At 47.6% G+C, this 13,778-nt stretch overlaps 1 protein-coding gene across 7 annotated transcripts in view; it reads right to left on the bottom strand.

Moving 5' to 3' along the window:
- LOC144147085 (uncharacterized) overlaps positions 1 to 13,778 on the bottom strand; it is a 256,503-nt gene that overhangs the window by 205,108 nt on the left and 37,617 nt on the right. For all 7 annotated transcript variants that reach the window (XM_077679133.1, XM_077679135.1, XM_077679130.1 and 4 more), the window contains 3 exons: positions 13,574 to 13,720; positions 8,784 to 8,888; positions 3,251 to 3,355 (listed from right to left, as the gene is read on the bottom strand). In XM_077679133.1, the coding sequence (XP_077535259.1) occupies positions 3,251 to 3,355; positions 8,784 to 8,888; positions 13,574 to 13,720 (357 nt within the window). The remainder of the gene's footprint in view (positions 1 to 3,250; positions 3,356 to 8,783; positions 8,889 to 13,573; positions 13,721 to 13,778) is intronic.

Here is a 13,778-nt window from a genome sequence, read left to right as displayed (position 1 = left end):
TGTTTGAGGGTAATGCAGTGACAGAGATGAAGCCGTAGCCGCGTGTGTCGCACTCCACTTTAGCCTTCACTAGACGCTCCTCTCCGTTTTATTTCTTTCGTCACTGCTGCGTTCGCTCACTCGGTTACGCGGACATAAACAGACGCCACTCCCACGAAGCCCAGGTAACGGCTCCCGAAGGGCTGCCGCCTAAAACGACCGAAACCCGCCGCCGCCGTTTCCACTGAAATTCACTTCGCCAAGTAGCTGCGAATCACTCCCGGTAGAACAGAAACTTTCCCAGTTGAAACGCCGGCTTGAGCCCATATTTCTTTTTCAAATTGGAAGGCCTTCCAAGCGACATTTTCGCCGATGTCTTTCACGCCTCAGTATAAGCCATCACCGGTAGCCAGTTAATCTGTGCACGGTTTGCCGGTCGAAAACGGGGGGCGTGCACGCACAGCTATACACTTCATCCCGCTACCGATGAAATGACGGTTGTGCTGGTATTTAGATGCCGAAATTACATGGCTCAGTGCAATTAGTCGAGTGTTTTCAATCGAGTGGTTCGGCTGTGAGTTGATGTGTTACAGACATTTTACACACACAGTAGGATGAATACGTGGGGGAAAAGAAAAATCGCATATTTGTATGCGAGAATAGAGCTGAAGGGCTTCGATGTTTCAAATCGTTATGGGACGGATACATGCCGTTCGTTTGGCGGACGAACAGCCAGAATCGAAGCATTGGCCCGAACACAAGCGCAAATGGGTGGAAAAATAACGGATATCTGCTTGCACCGCCGTTACCGCATCAATTTCAACTCGTGGAGTAGCGACGAATCCCTCCGGATTAACAGCAAATTGCGCGCTTGGAACGCCGGCGTGAGCCAATATCACTTCAGAGATCTTTCGGGGGATGTTTTCGACGGCGTCTGTCACTTCTAAGCGTGCGCACATGACCGGCTGCCGGTTTATGCCTGCGCAAATTTGTAGTGGAGAATAGTGGGAGGGAAGAGGGGAGGCGTGCACACGCAACTATAGGTTTCATGCCCGTACTGATTGATGACATTTCTGCTGTGCTGGTGCGAGATTTAAACTCGGACGTTAAACGGCCCAATGGGCCCTGTCCAGAGTCCTTACTGGTTGAGCGGATTGGGTTTGTGTGTTAGGCTATGTTCAGATTACCGACCCAAAACCCGTATCGTGATCTATGGACGTAAAAAATGCCATGTCACGTTGTTCGTTTGGTTGATACGTGAAATGATGTCATTCTTTAAAGTTATTGCGACAGTTGCGGCAACAGTCTGAACCACGCCTAATGCAAACTGTAAGATACTTACGACGCGGGAGGGACACAGGCAGCTCCATGTTTATCTGCAAGAAAAAGCTTGGATCCCTTAGAGGTTCATTCAGGTAATTGGCTAGGAAATATGCTCCATCGCAAATTACGATCAACGTATTTTCTTTCGTGCACTCTGTGGACTGCGTCCAGCTGTGCAGGTCATCCTTCTTCCCAGTGTGCAAGGGCACTAATTTTCCTTCAACCTCGTATTCATCCTACTGTGTGTGCAAGATGTCTGTATAACACATCAACCCACACCCGAACCACTCGATTGAGGAAGACAGACGACTAACCGCATTGAGCCATGTAATTTCGACATCTAAATACCAGCACAACCGGCATTTCATCGGCAGCGGCATGAAGCCTAGCTGTGCGTGCACGCCCCCAGTTTATACCCGCAAACCATGCACGCATTAACCACCAACAGGTGATGGCGCATACTGAGGCGCGAAATACACCGGCGAAAATGTCGCTCAGAAGGCCTTCCAATCTGAAATATGGGCTCAAGCCGGCGTTCCAACTGGGGAATTTTCTCTTCTGCCGGGAGGGATTCTGAGCTACTTGGCGAAGTGAATTTCAGTGGAAACGGCAGCGGCAGCCCTTTGGCAACTGTTACCTGGGCTTCGCGGGACCAGCGTCTGTTTATATCCGCGTAAAGGAGTGAGCGAACACAGCAGTGACGAAAGAAATAAAACGCAGAGGAGCGTCTAGCGAAGGGTGAAGTGGAGTGGACACGCGCGGCTAAGGTTTCATCTCTCTCACTGCATTACCCTCACAAGTTTCATGTATCGCCACCAAGGAGCGCCCTGCCCTTGACATTTTCCCCAGACGCTGTTCCATTCTCCGCTAATTCAAACCACGTGACGTTTGCGGGTGAAGTTCAAACACGATATGCAACAACATGCTCGCTGCTCCCTTAGGCGGGGCTAATCCGAACCACGTGATATTTGCGAGGGAGGTTACTACACGATTTGCGACATACTGGCAGGTGGCGGCGACGCACTGCGAGGTAGCAGCAGAGTAGCGCACGCGCCATCCGTTTGCTGATCACACGAACACTCCCACGGGCACAGCAGAAATGCGCCGTAACCGAGCAGACTGCAGCTCGCGCTGCGCACAAATTTTGCATTAGGGAGTGCAGTAATCTTCAGTGCATTCGTTTTTACGCCATCCATGGGTCTGCTTATTTTTCGCAGTCATCTGATAACCGCATACCGCTGTTAGATGCAGACTGCGCAACTTCCTGAAGGGGCATCGGTGGAGGCGAGTGTGAAAATAGTTGTGAAAGAGGTGTCAGCGGTGGTGAGGAGAAGCCCCGGAGCAGCGCCGAGTAAATGGATGACACCGGAATGAAAACTGGGCAGTTACACATATACTGCTTTACAGTAAAAACAAAATGTGCATTACTGATCAGAATTTTATGTTCGCTTCACTGTAGACACAGGCACAGTGTCACGCATGATTAGCAAGCAACCCTAATGACAAGCAATAAACGGTAGTAATGCAAGTATGCAGTCAATCTCGATGAGATTAACTTGACGCGCGCGGAGTAATCTGCGACATAAAACGCCTCAGTGTCAAGAAGCAAAATTTCGTTAGATTGCGACCAAATTTTAACATTGCGTCTCCACATATTAAAGGTGAAAGGTTTCAGACATTCAACTGCCCAGTACAAGTATTACAGCATGACTACGTTTAAATAACCTCCTTCCACCCACCAAAATTCGGTAAGTGAATAAGTTTGATACTGCCTTCATTTCAACCCTGCTATAATGCGTTATTCGAATAAACCATCTTCCTATATAACTGGCCAAATGCCTCTATGGGTCTCACCAAAGGTACTGTAATAATGTTGCTTTCAAATGCGCCTAGCCAAATAATTGCAGGTTAAGTTTATCAGTGGGCATAAAATAATTTTCTGGCTCACCTCTGGTGCTTGTGTGCAGCAATCTCTCTTCTCGGCCTCCCTGATTGTCGAGCGAAGAAAATCACTCACTAGACGTTCCATGGTTTGAAAGCCTACTTCACACATCTGCGTACATAGACAAATCAGAAAAAGTTGGCACAATGTTAGCAAATGCAATCCTGCATCGCTATATTCAAGTTTAGACCGTATTAGTGTACTGGAGAAGAGGTGTTAAAAAAAATTAGTGCCCTGACAATCGGTGAAGAAGGATGACCTGCGAAGCTCGACGCAGTCCAAGGAGTGCACGAAACAAAACACGTTGATCGTAATTTGCGATGGAGCATACTTCCTAGCGGATGAGCTGAATGAAGCTCTAAAGGATCCAAGCTTTGTTCTTGCAAATAAACATGGAACTGCCTGTGTCCCTCCCGCGTCGAAAGCATCTTACTGTTTGTGTAAGGCCGGGTTCAGACAGTTGCCGCAACTGCCGTAATAACTTTAAAAAATGACGTCATTTGACGTCTCAGCTAACCGGACTGTGTGACAAGCCATTTTTTTACGTCCATAGACCACGATACTGATTTTGCGTCGGTGGTCTGAACATAGCGTAACACACAAACCCAATCTGATCTACCAGTAAGGACTCTGGGCAGGTGCCATTAGGCCTTTTAACGTCCGCGTTTAGACCTCGCACCAACACAACGGACATGCAATCCATCAGTACGGGCATGAAACCTATAGCTGCGTGTGCACACCCCCCCACCTGGCTCCCACTATTCTCCACTACAAACCTGCGCACGCGTAAACGGGAAACAGTGACGTGAGCGTGCTTGGAAGTGACTGACGCCGTCGGAAATCATCCGGGAGGTATTCGCCGCCAATCGACGAGCTGTGCTTATGGCGACAACGGCGGCGACAGCAGCTTTCTGTTGTTTTTGCAAGCATTCGCACTTGTGTTCGGGCCAACGCTTCAATTCGTGCTCTTCTTCCTCTATACTAACGGCATGCATCCGTCCCGATTAAAACATAGAAGCCCTTCGTCTCTTTTCTGGCGTACAAACACTTGGCTGCTTCCGTTTTCCTTCCCCCTCGCATTAATCCTACTGTGTGTTTAAGATGTCAGTGTAACACACAACCCACACCCAACCACTCGATTAAAGACGACAGCCGACTAACGGCATTGAGCCATGTAATTTCAACATCCATATCTCCCACCAGCCCAACCGGCATTACATCGCTAACGGCATGAAGCCTATCTGCGCGTGCACGCCCCCCTTTTTCTACCGTATAAAATGCCCGCATAAACTGGCAACCGGTGATGGCGGAGACGTAGACGTGAAATGAACCGGCGAAATGTCGCTCGGAAGGTCTTTGAAGCTGAAAAAGAAATATGCACTCAAGCCGGTGATCCAGCCGGGGAAGTTTCTCTTCTCCCGGGATGTACTCGCAGCTACTCGGCGAAGTGAGTTTGAGCGGAAACAGCGACGGGGGGTTTCGGTCGTTTTAGGGGGCAGCCCTTTGGAACCCGTTACCTGGGCTTCGCGGGAGCGGCGTCTGTTTGTCCGCGTCACCGAGTGAGCGAACGCAGCAGTGAAGAAAGAAAGAAAGCAAAGAGGAGCGTTTGGCGAAGGCTGAGTTGGAGTACGGCACGTGCGGCTACGGCTTCACCTCTCTCACTGCATTACCCTCACACATGTCTCATGCATCGCACCAAGGAGTGCCCTCCCCCTGACACTTTCCCAGACGCTGTCCCATTTTCCGCTAATCGAAACCACGTGACGTTTGTTCGGGAAGTTGAAACACGATATGCAGCAACATACTCGCTGCTCCCTTGTGCGGGGCTATTCCGAACCAAATCATATTTGCGCGGGAGGTTCAAACAAGATTTAGAACATGCTGGCTCGCGGCGGCGGTGCCCAGAGTAGCGAACGCCACCGCACGTTCGCTGATCACGCAACCACAGCCCCTGAGATGCAGCGTAAATGCGCCATGACCGAGAAAACTGCAGCTCGCGCTGCACACAAATTTCATATTAGGGCGTGTAGTAATCGTCAGTGCATTTTTTACGCCCGTCCGTGCTTCTGTTTACTTTTCGCAATCATCCGATAATCCCACTACCGCCGTTAGCTGCCGACTGCGGAACTGGCCAAAGGGGCATTGCTGGAGGCGAGAGGGAAAATCGTTGTGAAAGAGGTGTTAGCGGTGGTGAGGAGTGGCCCGGGAGTGGCGCCGAGTAAATCGATGCCACCGGAATGAAGATTGGGGGGGTTAGACATACACTACTTTGCAGTAATACTGCTTTGCAGTAAAAAGGTGCGCTTGGAAAGTTGCAGAGGAGATAACCGAACATGTTAGAATTCTAATTACATATTTGCACTGAGCAGTCTAGGCCAGATAGGTTGTGATATGCACTCCGAGGTATTTATGGTTTGTAACGGATTCAAGAGGCGTGTTACCCAGGTAATTTCTTGGCAGTTGATGATTTGCTGTCGAAGCACTTAAGAATTTACATTTCCTATTGCTTAATTCTATGTTCGACACCACACAGAAATCTACCTAAGATCGTGTTGAAAAAAGGTTATATCGCCGTCAGATGTTATTTCTTTGGTGATTACACTATCATTCGCGAACAAATGAATATTAGAGGTAATGCAGGCAGGTAAAGCATTATGTATATAAGAAAAAGAAAATAACCTAGCCCGGAGCCTTGTGGTACGCCAAGGTGAGCAGCATTTCGCTACGAACTTATATTGTTAACTGAAATAAATTGAGGGCGATTACTCCGAAAGTGATGTTAGAAGCTTTGGATCTTTAGTAAGGTTCATTCAGTTTTGAAGCAATATTACTGCAAAGCAGTATATGTCTAACCCCCCCCCCCCCACGTTTTCTTTCCTGTGTCATTGATTTACTCGGCGCTGCCACATAATTCTCGCCGCTGACACCTCTTTCACAACTATTTTGCCACTCACCTCCACCAATGCCCCTTTGGCAATTTGCGCAGTCGGCAGCTAACGGCGGTAGTGCGATTATCAGATGATTGCGAAAAATAAACAGAAGCACGCTAGGGCGTAAAAAAATGTACTGTCGATTACTACACTCCATAATGTGAAATTTGTGTGCAGCGCGAGCTGCAGTCTTCTCGGTTACGGCGCTTTATGCTTCGTCTCTAGTGCTGCGGTCGCGTGATCAGCGAACGTACAGCGGCGTGCGCTACTCTGCTGCTACCTCCCAGTGCGCCGCCGCCACCGGCTAGCATATAGTCAATCGTGTTTGAACCTCCCGCGAAAATTTCACGCGGTTTGGATTAGCCCCGCACAAGGGAGCAGCGAGCATGTTGTTGCATATCGTGTTTGAACTACACGCGCAAACGTCACGTGGTTTGGATTAGCGGAGAATAGAACAGTATCTGGGGAAAGTGTCAGGGGAGGGCGCTTCCTAATGGCGATACATAAAATATGTGTGAGGGTAATGCACCGAGAGAGATGAAGTCGTAGCCGCGCGTGTCGCACTCCACTTCACCCTTCGCTAGACGCTCCTCTCCGTTTTATTTCTTTCGTCACTGCTGCGTTCACTCACTCGGTTACGCGGACATAAACAGACGCCACTCCGACGAAGCTCAGGTAACGGCTACCAAAGGGCTGCCGCCTAAAACGATCGAAACCCGCCACCAACGTTTCCACTGAAATTGACTTCGCCAAGTAGCTGCAAATCCCTCATGGTAGAAGAGAAACTTCCCCAGCTGGGTCGCTGCCTTGAACCCACATTTCTTTTTCAGATTTGAAGGCCTTCCGAGCGACATTTTTGCCGGTGTCTTTCACGCCTCAGTATGAGCCATCACCGGTTGCCGGTTAATGCGTGCACGGTTTGCCGCTAGAAAACGGGCGTGCACGCACCGCTAGGCTTCATGTGGCTGCCGGTGAAATGTCGGCTGTGCTGGTATTTAGATGTCGAAATTACATGGCTCAAGGCGGTTAGTCGGTTCTCCTCAATCGAGATGTTCGGGTGTGGGTTGATGTGTTACACAGACATCTTACACACGCAGTAGGATGACTACGAGGTTGAAGGAAAAAAAAAGACACATGACCCGCCACGGTGGCTCAGTGGATAAGGCGTTGCACTGCTGAGCACGAGGTCGCGGGTTCGATTCCCGGCCGCGGCGGCCGCTTTTCTGATGGAGGCGAAAAGCAAAAACGGCCGTGTGTACGAGATTTCGGCGCACGTTAATGATGCCCAGGTGGTCGAAATTAATCCGGAGCCCTCCACTACGGCGCGCCTCATCGCCTGCGTTGCGACGGCGCCTTAAACCCTACAATCAATCAAATCAATCAAAAAAAACACATGTTTGTATGCGAGAATTGAGCTCAAAGGCTTCGATGTTGTAAATCGTTATGGGACGGATGCATGCCGTTCGTTTGGAAGAAGAAGAGCCAGAACTGAAGCGTTGGCCCGAACACAAGCGCAAATGGATTCAAAAACAACGGAAAGCTGCTGGCAACACCGTTACCGCCTCGATTTCAGCTCGTGGAGTACCGGCAAATCCCTCCCGAATGAACAGCAAATTGCCCGCTTGGAAGACCGGCGTGAGAAAATTTCACTTCTTCAGAGATCTTTTGGGGGGATATTTTCGACGGTGTCTGTCACTTCTAAGCACGCGCACATGACCGGCTGCCGGTTTATACATGCGCAGGTTTGTAGTGGAGAATAGTGGGAGGGAGGAGGGGAGGCGTGCACGGTTGGATTCTGACCACGGGACGCGTTTCAATTTTTCTTAACTTTGCCCACAATCATCGTAATCATCAGAGAAAGATGACTCTCCTTGCAATGCGGTTTCGCGTACGGACATCAGTTAAATGCTGAAAGCTTTGCGCTTTAGATCATGTAATCCCCTGATGCACCAGAAATTTCAGTTATAAGAAAAAACATTTTTTGCCATTTATGAACAGGCTTGAATGGAATTAGTGCACAAAGTAATAACGTTGAGCAAACAAGACCTGTAATCTATATTTCAAAAACAAAATGCGCATCCGTAATAAGAATTCCTTATTCGCTATGTTATCGTCCCCGACACGGTACCTGGAGTGATTAGCGGGCAACGCTAATTACAACCAAATAAAGTGCAGTAATGAAAGTATGCAGTCCCTCCCGATGAGGTGAAACTTGACGGGTGCGGAGTGTTCTGCACCATAAACAGCCACAGTTTTAAGATGCAAAATTTGGTTAGATAGGTGGCGATCAAATTTTCACATTGCGTCTACATATACTAAACGCGGGTTTCAGACTTCTAACTACCCGGTGCAAGTATTATATCAAGATTACTTTGAAATAAATTCCACCCGCCCAACGAGATTTGTAAACTAAATAAGTTAATACTGCCTTTATTTTGGCATACCAGCTGTAGTCCTTGGTTACGAATAAGCCTTCTGCCTAAATAACTGGCCAAATGACTCTGTTGTACTTAACAAAGTACAGTAAGGTTGTTGCTCTTCAACATCACTTGGTCAAGTACTGGTTGGTTAAGCATATTTAGTGGGCATAAAATCATTTTTGGGCTCACCAGTACGAGTATTTCGCGGAAATTGCACTTCACAGTATCCCAGGTTTGGTAGTTGTGGATATCATCCACTACTTTTACCAGGTCTCCAGGCAGGAATTTTCCCATCTGCGTGCATGCACAAATGAGAAATAAAAGTTGGCAATGTCGCGACACCTCATTTTGTCTGAGCAGTAACGATGTTCATGCAAGCGCAACTTTCATTGGCATTGCATTTGTGACGGTAAATACAAGTACACTAGATACGCTACTGTTAAACAGTTTTAGAATAACATTTAACACTCTATAAATAAATGATTGAAGGGACTGATATCCAGCAGTACAGCCCAATAGTAAGAAAGCGATGAGCAAAACCTACTACGCTGTCATTAATTTTACGTGTTGACAGAAAAGTAAAAGTCTTCGTGAAAGTTGTGCACTCTGGCTCAAGCCATCAGTACTATTATATTTTCACCAAGCAGAGGAACAATTGAAATGATGTAGCCAGTACGCTTGTTCTATTTTTCCGCTATATAATTGCATAGGCGATGAAAATGCAGAGGTGTCCGCCCAGGAATCCTACCGTAGCGCGTAACACGCGGGTCCTCGCGGCAACCCTCTGCCTTTAAATGACTCCTACTTCGATTTATATTTTTTTAACACCATATTTACTCTCTGAAACAATGCTTCAAGGAAGCCAAAGTATTTCTGGCAAGCCTCACAGCTGCACGCCGATTGTTGAAGTATAAAAGCTGTCCTTGGCATTCCTATATCATGATCATTATGGACAAAGCTTTTCCGTTGAACCTTTGTGATGGTGAAACAGCCTCCTGGCCGTGCAAGTACTTTAATTATTATATACTTGTACCAAACCACCATCACCGCCATCATCATGACGGTGCTGTCAGCCTACTAGGTCCAATTTCGGATGAGCGCCTCTCCCATCGACCTCAAATAAGTCCTGCTCTGCGCTATTCGAGCCCATTATTTGCCTCCAAATTTGCCTATTTCTTCTCTCCATCGAGTTATCGGCCTTCCCCTTCTTCTAGATCCGTCCCTTGGATTCCACTCTGAGCACGAGGTCGCGGGTTCGATTCCCGGCCGCGGCGGCCGCTTTTCCGGTTGGAGGCGAAAAGCAAAAACACCCGTGTGTGCGAGATTTCGGCGCACGTTAAAGATCCCCAGGTGGTCAAGATTAATCCGGAGCCCTCCACTACGGCGCGCCTCGTCGCCTGCGTTGCGTCGGTGCGTTAAACCCCAACAATCAATCAATGGATTCCACTCTGTTACCCTGGCGGACCACCACCTGTTGTCATTTCGCCCAACTGCGTGGCCAGCCCAAGTCGTCTTTTTTTTCTTCATTTTAACCATTATATCGTCTACTCGAGTTTGCCCGCTTATGATCCAGGAATCTCGTTTCCTCTCTGTTCGCGTATCCCCTGTCATTCTTCTTACCGTTGCTTAATGCCGCCGACCTAACTTTCTTCAAAGTATTGCCAGGGCTCGCAAGCTTGGACTTTCCCTGGTTTCCCTATAGGCGGCGTAAAAATCGACGCCCCACGTGACCAACCTACAGGGCACTTTTCGACCATCAAGTCCACCAGACGGCGCAAGCGAAAGGTTACTTTTGGTATAGAATACAAAACATTCATTCTGTGACTCAAAGAGCCAACACAGTTCGCTTACAATGTGTTGTTTAAAAATATTATTAACAAGTTCCACATCAAACATCTGTTGAGCAAAAATGTACGCAACTTTTTGCGAACAGCCGACTGGTGCACCACCTCGTTTCTGAATTCGCAACCACAAAGCCGGCAATTCAAATTGAAACCGCTGCAACGGCCCACCGTTTCTATGTGCGCGGAGCACTGGTTTCGTGACTGTTATTGCTGTTATGTGCTTTTGCGTCCATCAGTTGTTGAGAGGACTGGCAAAACACGGGAATTGAGTGCTTGTTGAGTGACAAATGTGGGAAATTCCGCATCGGAAGACAGCTGTCGAGGCCAGAATATTTGATTCTTCCAACAGAAGGTGAGTGTTATGCACTCCGCTAGAAAGACGGTGCAAACGAAACCGTTGTCGCCGTCAATACCTCATTCGTGCCCTTCGTTCGAAATCTTAGCGCAAGTCAACGAGTTGTTATGGAAAAAAAAATGTTGTCATGAAAGCGACGTACAATTGCAGCGGTCGAAATGAAATGATGTCCTGGCCTCTGTAAACTTGCGGATGTCAATAAACGATTTGTTCTCACTTGCTGCTCACTGTGGTCTGTGCCAGTCGAGGCCATCTGGTCACCCGGCGTAACATCACTTCACTAGCGCGGCGCAAGTAAACACGCGACCAGCGTGCCAGCCAGGAACCAGCAGGAGCAGCCACGGCCGGACTCGACGCCCCTTTCGCGCGCGGGAGGAGGAGAGTCGAGTCCGGCCGTGGAGCAGCGAGCCGGCGGCCTCCGTGCGAGGGCAGCCATGTTATTAAGGAGCTCAAGCGGCCTGTGCAAAAAGCATCCGCCATGTTTACAAAGCCGTGTTTACAGCGCCATCAAGCGGGCGTACTGGGTAGTTCACGACGCCGCCACTACGCTTTTTCTGGCACTACAGGCAAAGCTAGACCTTTGCTTCTCTAAAATCCTCCCTGTTCTGTGGTATTGCTTAGTAAGGCACCAAGGTTCAACTCAATATGTTGTCACCGGCAGCGTGCTATGGTTATATATTCTTTTTTCCGTGATAAAGGTAGCTTACGTTTCTTCATTACTTGGAAGAGCTTGTTGAGAGAACCCCAGCCCAGACCCATTCAGCGCCGGATTTTTTTTTTATCGGGGTCGGGATCAGCGCAGACAACCTGACCGCGGTAGTTATAATTTTCTACTTGTTCTAGGGTTTCATTGCATATGCCGAACAGGACGCTTTCGGTAAGTACATTTATCATTATATTGGATTTATTCATGTTTCTTTATAGCCATCTGGCCCTTCTCTGTGTAGTTAGTTCCTCAAGTATTCTTGCAGGGGTTCTGCAGACTCGTTTAGCACGACTATGTCGTCTGCAACCCTCGAATATCTCGTGTTCCCCTTTTACCCTCTAGGCATCCTGTGAACAGTTTTGGCGAGATGGTATCACTTTGTCGTATGCCCTTTCGGATCGGGAATTCGTTGCTCGGATTGTGGAGTTATCCTGCCCGTACATCCTTTACATATGTTGTCTAGGAGTGTTATATACGTTTCCTTTATTCCCTGGTGTTTCAATGCTTCCAGCAGTGGTGTGGTGTATACTGAATCAAACTCTTTTCTAAAGCCCATAAATGTCATGTAGGGCGGTTTACTTGCTATGTGGATATTTCTATCACTTCATCGACGACATACATGTGATCCATTGTGAAGTATTTTGTCCTAAACCCAGCCTGATCTCTGGGTTGTTGGGAAGCTAGATTGTCAATTATTCGGTTAGTTGTTACTTTGGTTAAGAGATTGTACAGAATTAAGAGTAGGCTGATGAGTCTAGTTCTTAAGGTCTTTGGTGCCCCCCCCCCCCCTACTTGTAAACCATATTTATGTTGGCGTTTTTTAGGTAATGTGCACGTTTAAAGCTATTAAACGTTCTGAAAATAGTACAGCAAGCTTTTACAATACAATATCTCCTCCCACGTTTAAAAGATCCGCGGTTATGCCCTCGTCACCTAGTGGTTTTTCTATTTTCATGGCGTTGCGAGCCGTATCTACTTCGTCTTTGGTTAGTAGCGCAACCCCGCAAGCTAAGCCTGTACGCTTAGTATTTTCCTTTGATCTAACGTCACTGGCGTATAGCCTGGTTCGGAATTGGTCTCGTACTTTTATTGTGTCATCCATGTTATGCGTAATATTACCCTGCTCGTCTCCGAAAGCGTACATTCTGGCTTTGCCGATAGCTAGTTTTTTTTAGTCGGTCCTAAGCTGCGTCCTACTCCCAGTGATTCCTGGATCACTGCCATGTTGTACGCACAAATGTCGTTTGTTCGTTTCTGTTAATCAGTTTTGACAGGTGGGCTAATTCGATTTGACCCGCCGCACTATATATTGTCTCGGTCTTATCGTTTCGCAATTATTTCTTTCGTTTTCTGAGTTAGCTTTCCAGTTTGTTTCCTACCTGTTACTTGTCCCACGGCGGCTACCGATGCTATGATTGCCACTGTTAGGTCGTCGTTTAGCATGACTACACTATCCTAGCCCTGTCCGGTTAAAGCGCGAATTTGTTGTGAACGGTTATTCTGAAATCCTGTGTCCTGGCTCTGGCTGATTCTACATCGAGTTTCGTATTTTTCAGGTCTCATTTTTTCTGTTTTGAAATTCAGCCTCACTTTGCCCCTAACGATCATATGATCGCTGCTCCAAAGCTTGCTTATGACATCCACGTCCTGCACAATACCTTGATTATAACTTATAATGTCACAATTTCGTTTTTTGTTTCCCTGTTGGGACCTTTTCATGAACATTGCCTATTCTTTCGTTTGCAGAAGAATGTGTCCATTACGGTCAGGTTGTTTCTCTCCGCAAATCCCACAAATGCAATTTTTGGTCGGCTGTTGCGGCTGCCAATTACAAAGTTTCCACTGACCTTCCTCCCATTTGCTTCTCACATACTTTTCCGTTAAAGTCTCCCATCAGAATCGTGAACTCCGGAGTTCCCTTATTCATAGCTGATGCGACGACACCTACAGCTTGCTCAAATAAATGTCGATAAATGTGGAGAACCAACACGCGCTTTCTCGTACAGGCTGAATCTTGAGCCGAAAACAGGCTTTTTCATTCACAAAATGGTGTGCGAATGAAAGGCGCTTTTACCTTGACAAGTCTGTGAGGCTCCATTGTGCACTGGATGTCCTTTGGAATAACGTTTTTGTTCTCTCTCTCCAGAAAACTGACATTGACACCACCGGTAGGAGTCATACTTTCCACAGTGCCAATCAAGTGCAAGCACTGAGTCTTAAACTGAAAAAAAAAACAGACGAAAACAAACGCTGTCTTTACTTAACATCAGCAAACACAT

This window comes from Haemaphysalis longicornis, unplaced genomic scaffold (assembly GCF_048455015.1).
Source record: "Haemaphysalis longicornis isolate Haplotype H1 unplaced genomic scaffold, Haemaphysalis longicornis Haplotype H1 scaffold_7, whole genome shotgun sequence".
NCBI classification, from domain to species: domain Eukaryota; kingdom Metazoa; phylum Arthropoda; class Arachnida; order Ixodida; family Ixodidae; genus Haemaphysalis; species Haemaphysalis longicornis.
This window is presented reverse-complemented; position numbering and strand designations above follow the sequence as displayed.